General features: G+C 33.3%; 1 protein-coding gene across 1 annotated transcript in view; it reads right to left on the bottom strand.

Moving 5' to 3' along the window:
* Positions 1-7010: 7010 nt before the first annotated feature.
* Positions 7011-12311, bottom strand: part of LOC123536060 (xanthine dehydrogenase-like) — a 65941-nt gene continuing 60640 nt past the window's right edge. Inside the window, exons 30-34 of the mRNA XM_045318851.2 lie at positions 11894-12037; positions 11255-11378; positions 10883-10979; positions 10557-10664; positions 7011-9402 (exon numbers count right to left, since the gene is read on the bottom strand). Coding sequence (XP_045174786.2) covers positions 9335-9402; positions 10557-10664; positions 10883-10979; positions 11255-11378; positions 11894-12037 — 541 coding nt within the window. The 3' untranslated portion in view covers positions 7011-9334. The remainder of the gene's footprint in view (positions 9403-10556; positions 10665-10882; positions 10980-11254; positions 11379-11893; positions 12038-12311) is intronic.

The raw sequence follows: 12311 nt of genomic DNA on the forward strand, positions 1-12311 counted from the left end.
ATCATGGAGTCCATTCAACAGATGTGTGATACAGTTCCACTTAAGCCGGTGCTAGGGGACATGAGAGGTATTGCACGTTTCATTACCTCCCTAATGAGAGTTCATTTCTATACCTTCAACTTTCGTGTGTGAATCCTGAATTTTCAAATAATAGGAAACCCCTGTTAACACTCTAGAGATCACATTTTCTACCTGATACTTGTGAACAATTACTAGTCAGAATGTTTGTTCAAAGTTAAATCTAGGTAACGTACTTTGATACTGGGCCATCCGGTGTCTAAAACTAGGTCACTTGTTTAAATCTAAGACAAACTTGATAGCATCCAAGATAGCTTATTTTCTATCGGATCTTTATGAAACTTGATCAGAAAGGTTGTTTTCATAAATTCCAGAACAAGTATGAAACCGTGTTATCTGGAATAAGAAACTGTTCGCCAGTTAAGGTGTTCGCGGGTTTCCTACGAAAATTTCGAAGTATGAGATATAATACTGATATAAGGTCTGTATGTACCAACATCTCCTGTCTTTCATTTGGAGAAAAAATAAAATCGTTCAGAGTCCACATTTCCTTTGAGGAGCGCCCCCTGGCGGCACATGTATTTTTCAAGGGAAATCGCCGCTTTTCTGTCATAATCGCATTAAAATTAATTTTATAACATTTTTTTCAAACTCAAGAATACAGCTAAATGCAATGTTATTGTTTACATGTTTCGTTTTGTACATTATTTAATTTGGAAAATGCTTAAATAAAGAGATATCCGTAGTAGGGGTGGGGAAAAATAGCGAACAAGTTCAATGTATTTCATGGCCGTTACTAGTCAGAATGTTTGTTCAAAATTAATTATGTATTCCATGGCCTTTTAGCCGATATAAAATAAAACGGAACGGTCAAAGTTATTGATTTCCAAATATATTTTCTTCTTTCGTCATTTCTGAACAAGAAAATAAAATAAAAAGGGGGGTCTTCACGGCAGATTTTTTGTAAATTTACTTTTTATTTGTTTTGGTAATCTAAATATTGTGACGTTGATACACCAATGACGGCGTTAACGTCGCGCAAACGCTGAGTTTCGTTTTTATTTTAATGCTTATAAAAGTTAGTATGTAAATAAAAGGGAATTCTTAAATATTTTAGCTACTTGTGAATAGATTATAGTCTCTCATATTTCTGATTAGAAAGGTTTGCATGTTTTAATGTCTGATGTTATGTTAATATGTATGTGTTTGTATATCATGCAAAGTGAGACTTTAATAAACATATCTTATCTTATCTTATATTCACATGATGTACATTGTTGCGTATTTTACAGTCTAAGTATATTATCTAGTAATATATATCAGTCAGTTAAAGCTACTTGCCCACAGTTTGGGTGAAAATTTTCAACATGTTCATTTCCACCAAGTTTGGCACAAAAAAGGAAATATGACAAAAAAGGAAATATGTCGTGCTAAAACATGTACTATAACTGTTGAATATGGTATCAGTGGTTTAATCTTGCATATCTCGCGTATCTGGCTCCATATTCAAGGGTAAGTATAGTCTTAGTGTTTAGTGAATAATTTTATTGCGAAAGGTCTCAAATAAGGAGATAACCGTGGTGGTGTCAGGAGGGGGTAGAAAAAAAAAGCTATTGGTTTAGCCGCTATGAATTAAAACGGAGCGGTCACAATTCTTTATTTTCAAATATAGGTTTACTTCCCGACAAGAAAATAAAATAAAAGGAGGGATCTTCACGACATATGCTTTGGAAATTTACATTTTACCTTTTGTATGTAATGTTCAAGTGCGAAACGGAACGTCAGTTTTGTAACGTCATTCCTTATTGCTTTTCAATCTTCCAAGTGACTAGAAGCTAGTTTACAAGATACGAAATGTGGTGAAACTGCTTTCCAGACAAAAATGAAATACATATTTAACGAAAAGGAACATTTTGAACGGTGGCAAAAACATCAACTAGTATGTTTCTTTTTTGTTATGATATATAACTTTATTTAGAGATTTTGATTTTCATTATAACCTAAGGCCACATCAAACTGAAAAGTTGTTCATCGGATTTTTTTCTGAAAAAATTGAGGCGGCGAGCGAAAAAATAATTTAAATATTTTTTTTGGTTTTTGAGAAAATCAGGAGCGAGCGAAGAGCGAAGAAATATATTTGTCTTCGTTTGGCTCTCAACTGACTAATAAAAGCCTTAAAATAGAATGTATAGCCCTTTTACATCAAAAAATAATTCCCCAGGGATTGAGAAAATCTGACCTGCAGACGCACAACAAAGGGAACTTATGAAATAAGGTATTCTAACACGATCCGATTCATTTTCTTATTAAACAAAGAAAAAAGTCTCGATTATAGAATTTCGGGGGCAAATTAGGGTCATTCTTATTTGATGAAGGTTTGTCCCTCTCAGTTCTATTCCAAACCGAAGTATGATATTCCAGTGCTGAATATAATATCAAAAAAAGAGTTACCACTATGATTTCATCTTATGCATTTCTGTTGATGTTTCAAAACTTTTAAAAGACGGATAAAACTAAGAAATAAATAAAACAGCCATTTACTTTGAAATGTTTTGTTATTTACATGATCGCCAGAATGCTGAAAACAAAGTATTTTACTGGTATTTAGTGTAAAAGCGCATTTTGACGCAGATGCGAATAAATTCGGATATTTCCGGACTGCAACACTTCTTAACGAAGACTGTGACTCACGTACTGCAGACCTGGAGCGCCTGTATAAATTACAGACTCCGGTATATACCGGATTCAAGCAATTTGAATGAAAAGTATCTTTAATGTATATATTTTGTGACCATGGTAATACTAACCCTAACCTTTAGTCAGTATATTAAAAATATTATACACCAAATGCATGTTGTCATTAAATAATTTGTGTATGTTTGCCGTGCGCTCCGACTGATAATCACTTCAAGACATGCGCAGAAGACCCCTCCAGCTCTGGCAGACTGCAATGAGCAACATCGCTTAAAGAATGTCCGTGACATGGAGCGAAAAGTGAACAGATGTTGAAAATATGCAAGCATCAAATGGGGATTTTACATTTATGCGTTTTGATGCGCCTTGTCAGATTTTTCTGTTGATTTTTTTTTCACAATTTTGCATATCACGGCTCACAAATGTACCATAAATTGATTATAGTGAAGTCTACAAGCAACCACCGACTGGATACATTCTTTAAAGAGTTACTGAGATTATGGCGTTGGTGATGCACGGCTTACAAATATACCTTGAATTGCTTACAGTGAAGTCTACAGGCATTAACTTAGCTCTAGAACTGTTTCAAAAAATGGATAAAACAATTTAGCAGATGCATATTGGTTGCACACAATGCTAATTACGACGTCAGTATTTAGAAATCCATGTGAATGTACACTCTGTTCTTGTAGAAAGTCTAATAGAATTTGAGACAGCCTGAAAATTGTAATATCCTGACAGAAAAGGCAAGGGTGCCCATAGCTTGTCATCATTAGAAAATGACATTTTACATAATAATATAAACAAAATTAGCGTCTTTAACTGACATTGAAGTATATTTCTAGAATAATGTGAATCTATTTCAGTAAAAAAGATTTCATTTTTGTGTACTTCCATTGTCCTGTACATACAAAAATGTATCTATAAAGGACATAATGAACAAAACGTTTGCGTGACGTTAACACCATAAATGACGTATCAACGTCGTGATATCTGGCTTACCAACATAAATGAAATGTAAATTTACAAAAAAAAATCTGCCGTGAAGACACCTGTGAGAACGCTATATGATACAACTTCGCTAAATGATACAACTGACGTTAAATGATACAAAACTGACGCTAAATGCTACAACCAACGCTTAATGATACAAAATCGAGGCTCGCTAAAAGAGACAAAACTAACGCTAAATGATACAACATTTTTAGGCTCGCTAAAAGCTACAAACCTTTGACGCTAAAAGATATAAATTTTCTATAGGGGTATATGTAGAATTTCTACATTTTTTTGACGATTTCATGAAATTGTTTTCTTATCTTATGCACGACTTGTCACACGAAAATTTAATTATAGTTTTATATGTTTCCCATTAAATAAACATATACATGATCCCAACTGTATCCTGGAGTGCTCGCCAGCGTATTTAAATGAAGATATTCGGCCTTAATACAACGCTGTTATATATACTTTTTAGTGGTATAAATTGGAATCAGTGGTACTTTTTTCATGTTGTAAGTCCTTCTAAATGACTTTCAAACGTATCCCTGCCGAAGTAATAACGTCAGATGAATACAAATAAAAAAAATCCTTTATATTTTATGTTATTGGCACTGTTATTACAACAATTCAAACAAACTTTTAAAACACGTTTTTTGTTGTGCAAATTACCCGCTACGATTGTATATTTTTGTTTTACATGATTTTAATAATTCACTTGCGACTTTAAATGTGCACGTCGAATGTCCGCATGGTACTGCCTACTGTTACTGTACCTTCAAGGTTTGTTGTGTAGCGTACTTCAGCCAGGGGGGTCAGGATGCCTTGATGAAATACACTACAATATACAGGACTACTGGAGTTTCAATACACCAGCAGTAGTATTACTTCAATATAGAAGACGACAACGATATCAGTTTTAATACTCTGTATTAAATCCAATAATGCATTATAACTGATATAAATGTAACATACAAATACTTAATAGCAATCCTAAATCCTAAAAATAATCATATTCATGAAGTGCGCCGGCTCTCAAATGGGGACAGTTGCCTAAGTAAATATATTAAACCGTATTCCTAAAAACCAAGATAAAATCCTAAGTTTAGGATTTTATTTCCTAAAGTTCGTACTAAAAACTATTTCGTATACAAGTATACCTATACTTGACTTTATATAATACTAATTCAATGAACCTAAGATTGGATAACCGATATTTAGGAAAGATTCCTAAATACTTACTAAAATTTGGATTTAGGAATTGTACGTTAGTTGTTTTGACCAATAATGATTTGAATAATGGCGCCTTCGCAACTGTTCTTCCAAAGTGAGGCAGATCGCTCTATTTATAAGCTTTGACCCGTTTAGGAATTTAGGAGAGATGTTTCATCCAATCAGATTGCACATAGGAATTTTCTAAGCCAGTCAGAGCTGGGTAGGAAATCTCATCCTAAAATACGCTAAGCGGAATCTCCAAGTAAAATCACGAATAATACGACATACAATAAAATGTCAGAAATGGTACACAAAGACAATATATCTTTTATGGTATTAAATCAAATGATGAGTAACATTTGGGTAGATAAAATGTAATTGATGCAATAAAATGGAGAATTCCGGTGATTGAAAGTTTCAAATTTACACCGCGACTGACCTAACAAATAGTACGCACTTCTTTCACAAAAATGAACAATAATGTAAAGTTTCTGTGACAGTTAATGATTAAAATATGTTTCTAACATCCTATCAATGAACATTACACAAAATGTTACAAATATGCTGCATTAGAATATGAAAACGGATGTATTTCTACACAGTGCAGTAAACAACATGGCAGCCTCCATAAATTTCAGGAAAAGTTTTAGGAAATTAACATTCACACAAAATACAGATAAATGGATGGAGTAAAGTTAATAAATGGTGACAATTTACTTAAAGTGCAATGCACTCCTTGGAAATATGAAATAACAAAAAGATACATGCATAAACATGGGAGAAAACGTGCAAGATAATAACTGACATTGCAGGATAAAAAAAAGGTAACTGTCATTCTTAAGAAATACAAACATCATTATGATTTAACTTTAAATGAAATAAATCATAGCTTTTAGCATTGATATAGAATACATAAAACATGTGGTACATAAATCCTACAGTTGTTTACTGTTTATTGCAAAGATTCCGAACGCTTTGTTTCATGACAACCATTTTTTACATTTTAAAATGTGATTCAAATGCAAGTTCAAAGATACTATTAGATCAAGTGCATTGTTAAACTATAGAATGATTTCTAAGGACTCGTACACATTCAGTGAACATGGTTTCATAAATAGTACTTAAAAACATCCCATCTCCTGAAATTTTTATACGTACTATTTATATGGAAAGTCTTATAAGAAAATAAAAATGTATGTGTCAAATACGCAGAACTTTGAAGAAAAAAAAACATGTAAAATGAAATGTTAATATACAACTCATGTGAAGATGTGTTTGACATTCCTCCAGATAATAAAATAGACTACTCTTTTATTGATGTATAGGGCAGTTGGAAACATTGAAAGCAACAAAACAATTTGCTCTTAGTTGATTGAAAATTAAGAATATAATTAAGATGCACAATGATACATGCTAAATATTTTAACTTTAGTCCTTGAGGTTTTAGACAAGAAGACTTTGTAAACCAGTCTTTATATAGGTCTATGTAAAACAAGTAAACTGCTGGGCGGGGCCAATTTTGAATCCAGGGGCATGGCCTGAACAAATTTGATAAAGAACAACTAGACAATGCTACAAGCTAAATATCTAAGGTTTAGACAAGATTTTTTGTTTTTCTTATATAAGTCGATTTAAAACAAGCAAATCCCTGGGGTAGGCTAATACGGTGTATCTAACATACGGACTTAATTTGAACAAAATTGCTACATAATATCTACGCAATGCTACATGCCAAATATCTAAGTTATAGGGGGCGTGAGAGGTGCTGCACTTTCCATAACCTCTCAAGAACAGACTCAGTCTAACCGAGTCTGCTATTGTTTTGCTTGTTTGCATTCGATGCTTCCAAAAGAACAACCAATCTTTAAATACCGTAATGTCTTCCCTTGGCTGGATTCAGTGTTGTTATAGTTTCTGGTGTTTAAGGACCATAAAGTCCATTCAATATCTGTGTATTAGAATTCCGCTTAATTAAGCCAGTTGTAGGGAGTGTAAATGGGGTTGCACTTCCCATATTTCTCATGAACAGGCTCAGTCAAACCGTCTCTGTTATTATATTGCTTGGTTGCATTCTGATCTTCCTAAGGATTTTCTTACATATATTTTAAACAAAAAGACTTTTAAAGTTTTACTTATTCTCAAGTGACCCAGTGGCGGAGCCAATTTTGGTTGTAAAAGCATGATTTGAAAAAAAAAATAGTAAAGGACCACTACACAAATCTACATGCCAATTATCAAAGCTCAACAGCTAGGTTTAATACAAAAATATTTTAAAAGTATTTCCTGTATAAGTCTATGTAAAGACAGTGAAACCCGAGCGGGGCCAATTTTGTCAACAGAGGCATGGTGAGAACATATCTGGTAAAGGAGCACTACTAAAAGCTACATGCCAAGTATCTGATATTTTAGTCAAGAATATTTTTGATGTTTTTCCTATATAATGCTATGTAAAACCTGTGGACCAAGGACAGGTCAATTTTGACCACAGGTGCATGATGTGAACAACATTGGTAGAGTACTTCTATACCATGGTACATGCCAATTATCTAAGCTCAGGGGATTACGGTTTTAGAAGATTTTTTTTAAATGTTTCTCTTCAAACAAGTGAGCCCAGGGTGGGGCAAATTTTGACCCAAGTAGCATGATTTGAACAAATTTGGAAGAGGACCACTACATAAAGGATAACCATCTAAATTTTAGGCCTTCGATCAGGATTTAGAAAAGAAGATTTTTCCAGTTTTTCCTATGAAAGTCTGTGTAAAACAAGTGTACCCGTGAGCCAATTTTGTCCCCAGTGGCATGATTTGAATAAACTCTGTAGATGTCCACTACACAATGATACATGCCAACTATCTAAGCTTTAGGCCTTCAAGATGTTTTTCTAATATAAAAGCTATGTATATCAAGTGTAACCCTGGGAGGGCCAGTGGCAAGATTTGAACAAACTCGGAGGAGGAGTACTACATAATGCTTATGCAAAATATCTTTAAGCTTTAGGTCTTCAGGCTTTAGACAATACATTTTTTCTCCTATAAAGACTATATAAATCGAATGAAATCCGGGCAGGACCAATTTGACAAAACAATATTACAATGCTACATACTCCAAATATATCTTTGGGCCTTGCAGGTTTTTTTTCTTTTACTGACATTAAGTTTTTCTTTTTGGTTGTCACGGCAACCAGAATTCTATATGGAATGAAATTCGTTTATCATCTTTGGTAGATAATCATCCTAGGAATATCTAGGCTTCCACGAAATGGTTTCAGAGAAGTGAAAATGCTGACGCAGGACGACGCATGTCGGACCATGTATACTAATAGCTCACCTTGAACAAAGTTTGTGATTTAAAAAACAAGTTATCAATTAAAGATCAGTTCCTATGGCACTTAAGTGAAGTACAACGTTATATCCGGCTAGCACTGTAATACTCAATTTCTTTTCTTTTCTCTTTTTTTTATATTCATTGTTATTATGTACTACTCGAGTATGTGGGAATATTATTTTCAAATCGTCGCAGATACAAAAGTTATTCATAAGTTATTTTAAATGCATTTTTACATTTAATTGTTTCATAGGACTGAATAAAAATTACAAAATTCCAGAACAACTGATGATCATTTTGGTACCGCTTTATACATTACATAACAAAAAATATAATATATGCTTCAGTACAGTAAACATTCTCAATAATATTGCATATCAATCACAGTAATTTATATCGACAACATAAGTTTGACATATAAATGGTTAACATTTACCAAGTCTCCTAGTAATTAATCTTTTCCTGGCCAAAATCATTGTATTTGACGTTAAACATCCTAATTATACGACCCAGGGAATATTTGTTTACATCAATATTTAAATCACTAACAAAGAACTGAAATGTACTAAGAAAATAATTGAATTATAATAAAATATACACTACAGTATAACCTATGCTAACAATATTTTTTAAGAGCAACTGCCCACATCTATAGCATGATTATCTCTTCGGATAGCCAAGTGTAAATTACCTGCTCCTGAAAAAACACTTTCAGAACAACAAACAGCTTACAGGCTTCCTTATAAAGTAGTAAAAAGTTATAAAAGTCCCTTTTATGACATGCATATAGTTAGACAAATAATTTTATCAATGCAAAATAGATACCGTTTCTTTAAGACTACATATATTTGGTCACGGCGTTAGAGTATTTCATTTAAAACTATGACCTACAATTTTTCATCTGGTGCTTTTCAAGAGAGAATGAACAAATGAGGCAAAATCGCTCTCTTCTTGCTATAATAATAATATAATAATAATAATAATAATGTTTCACCCAATGTCAGTCAAGGTAAACTGGGGTAATATTTATTGCAAAGTCTTAAATATTTTGAGTACAACATGTTTAAATTTATTCTCTTGAGGTGCTTTATATAGCAAATTGCGAGGGATCTACCAAACACGCCATCTGTACCTTTTCAATTGTTGCAGGTGGCTCTGGAAAAAACAAGAATAGGATTATAAAATGAATAGTTATGACAAGCGTGTATTTCTCGTTTTCTTACTTATGATAGCGTGACAACGTTGCTGAGTTTCACATTTACCTTAAAATGTCGAAATTTCATCATGTAGTTTATCAAAGTTAACGAGGCAAAAAGAACAAAGAAAAAATACAGGGAAACTCAGATATAACTTGATATTCCATATATGTATTTGGTTCTTTCCATTTTCTTTATACATTTTTGCGTAATATCATACTCACGTTCGGACACGACACTTGTTTCCCGTAAATATGATACTATGCCTTAACTGTTATTGATGTGAATTTGACTTTCCTGTTCCTTCATTGATGTGCGAGACATAATAATTATTCATGTAAGCTTTGGCACATTATTGCCAAACGAATGCCCAGATTTAGTTTTTTGTTATTATGATGAAATTACATTACTATCAAGAAACGGGTTAAACTCTCTAACGGGTTAAATACTCTGTATCCCCAAATAGTACGTTTGCGTTACATGAACACAGATTTAGAGCTAAAGACAAGATCAAGAAAATGAATATTACAGACAGAAGTTAATGGTGTTTCCAGATCGTTATCAAGGCTTGTATTACCTAAACCAATTGCTTGATAGGTGTAGGTAATTTTAATATTTTAAATATATAATTACAGAAAAAAGAGACGTTTCTGCCCTAAAACAAAGAATGCTACAGCTTTGTGAATTCATGCCTGCCTCAGTAAAAGCTTTACTAGACTTAAGCAGCATCTTATTTTAGCAAAGTGTGCAGGAAACACATCATTAACGTGCAAAAACACCTGTCAAGTGTAAACTTTAAAAAACCGTTATCTGAATTTCGATAGAAAAGACGTATTTGAAAGATATAAGTAAAGTTCCCTTAAACGTAAACTGTTATAGATGTAGTTACGTTCAGCTATTTTCTTGAGCACACTTTCAAAAGTTTTGATAACAAAGTAAAACTCGAACTTATCCCTCGTTAGATAGAGTTACCAAAGCTTCTTTGAAAATAAAGTCCTCTCGGTCGTCAATTTTTACAAAACATGCAAAAAGTATGATATGTCTTTGCGCATGTTTAGACATATGTTTACCGGTATATCATATATTTTTATACAGTGAATTAGCTCTACTAACGGAAATCAAACTCCCCAGTCTGTCCTGCATCCTTTCTAGCCTCCTCTATGCAGTTTCTCAATGCAAAGAACGTCGAACATGCTGTATTCAGAGGAGGTTCTCCACTTGCTGAAAACACCAAACATGTTATTATGAAATCTTTGTTTACAACAGAAATGTTGTTTAGAATTGTCAACCAACGAATACAGATGAGATAGTCTGCCTTTATAGGTGAATTAAGAAAATACTGGATTAAAGTTTATGATATTACACGAATGGTATTTATTGAAAAAATAATAATATCGACATTTAAACTATTTATTGTAAAACGGAAATTTCATATTTACCTTTCGATCTGAGTACACCAGAAGGATTCGGTGCATTCTTCAACAAACTTATCCTGAAGTCAACTGGTATGTCTTTGTTTGTTGGTGGATGGTATCCCTAAAAATGCAAAATAGTATAATGTATACAGAAAACAGCAACATTGCAAACCTGGAGAAAAACTACGGAATGGGAAGATCACAGAAAAAAATGAATATCAAGGACAGAAAATGGAGTGCGTTAGTAAAAAAAACTTCAGGAAACACCAGAGAATTAAAAAAAAAAGTAATCAAAAAGTGTATAATCACACCACCTGAAAACAAGATGCACATAAAACAGAATTAATGTAACAAATGATTAAATGATGTATATACACAAAATGCTGGTGGCTTTACCCAAGTATCGTTATTAAACATTTTTCCTGTCTTTGGATCGTAGGCTATCTCCTCCGTTAGACTGTAACCAAGACCCATCACAAAAGATCCTTCAACTTGGCCTATATCAACAGCAGGGTTCAAGCTACAAAACAAACAGAACAGAATGCAAACATTATTATAGTTTTACTTATCTGTAGTATATTTGTTATTTAGAACTGAATAGGTATTCCGTAAATGTTTTCTTGAAGGTTAAGCTAAGTAAATAGTATGACAAGTAGACCCCGTTTAACGATTTCCATAAAACATTTGATAACCAATCGTGCTTGTACAGTAAATGAAGAAATACTATGTTCTTTCTGTAGAACCTTCCGTATTCAATGTTTGTAAACAGTTACTAGTAATTGGTCAACGAGATTATTATCTATGTTTAGTCTTAATTTTTACTTAATCATAAAAGCAAGCACGCTTAAAGTCCTCCATTCTCAAAACTCGTCACCTTTATAGTTCACATCAGTTTAACTGAGTGACAGATAGGTGCATAAGCTTAATTAAAACCATCCCCTAGATTGTGTATTTGTAGTCAGATTAATCGTTTCATGCAGATATGAAACATTGTAGGTTTATTTCTATATCAAATTTTATCTTGCACACACTTACCTTTCCCCACAATCATACACAATGTCCACCCTGTTGATTTGGTATTCACCTGTCAGAACATCCAGCTCTACCTCCGAACATGCAGCGCCGTAAGAATAGTACGCGATAATGTCGCCACCATTTTCAGGAAGGATTCCGGCCACGCTGAAATGATAAAGTGTCAGGGCATCATATTTTTCAGCTGCGAATATATATTTAAAGCTTTCAAATTATTTTTGATTGTAACAGACCTTCAACATAAGACTGAACATGAGGTTTAAACGCCCCAGTTTCATTTATATAGGTTATTGACCGTTCCAAGGCGGTGCCCCTATTTTCAACTGGTTTTCTGCCTGTCTTGTATTTTGTGTTGCGTACGTTGTCTTGTTTGATAGCGTTTTTCCCTATTTCTCCCCACCCCCCTATCGCCCCCATCCTT

Source organism: Mercenaria mercenaria, chromosome 17 (genome assembly GCF_021730395.1).
Source record: "Mercenaria mercenaria strain notata chromosome 17, MADL_Memer_1, whole genome shotgun sequence".
In the NCBI taxonomy this organism is placed as follows: domain Eukaryota; kingdom Metazoa; phylum Mollusca; class Bivalvia; order Venerida; family Veneridae; genus Mercenaria; species Mercenaria mercenaria.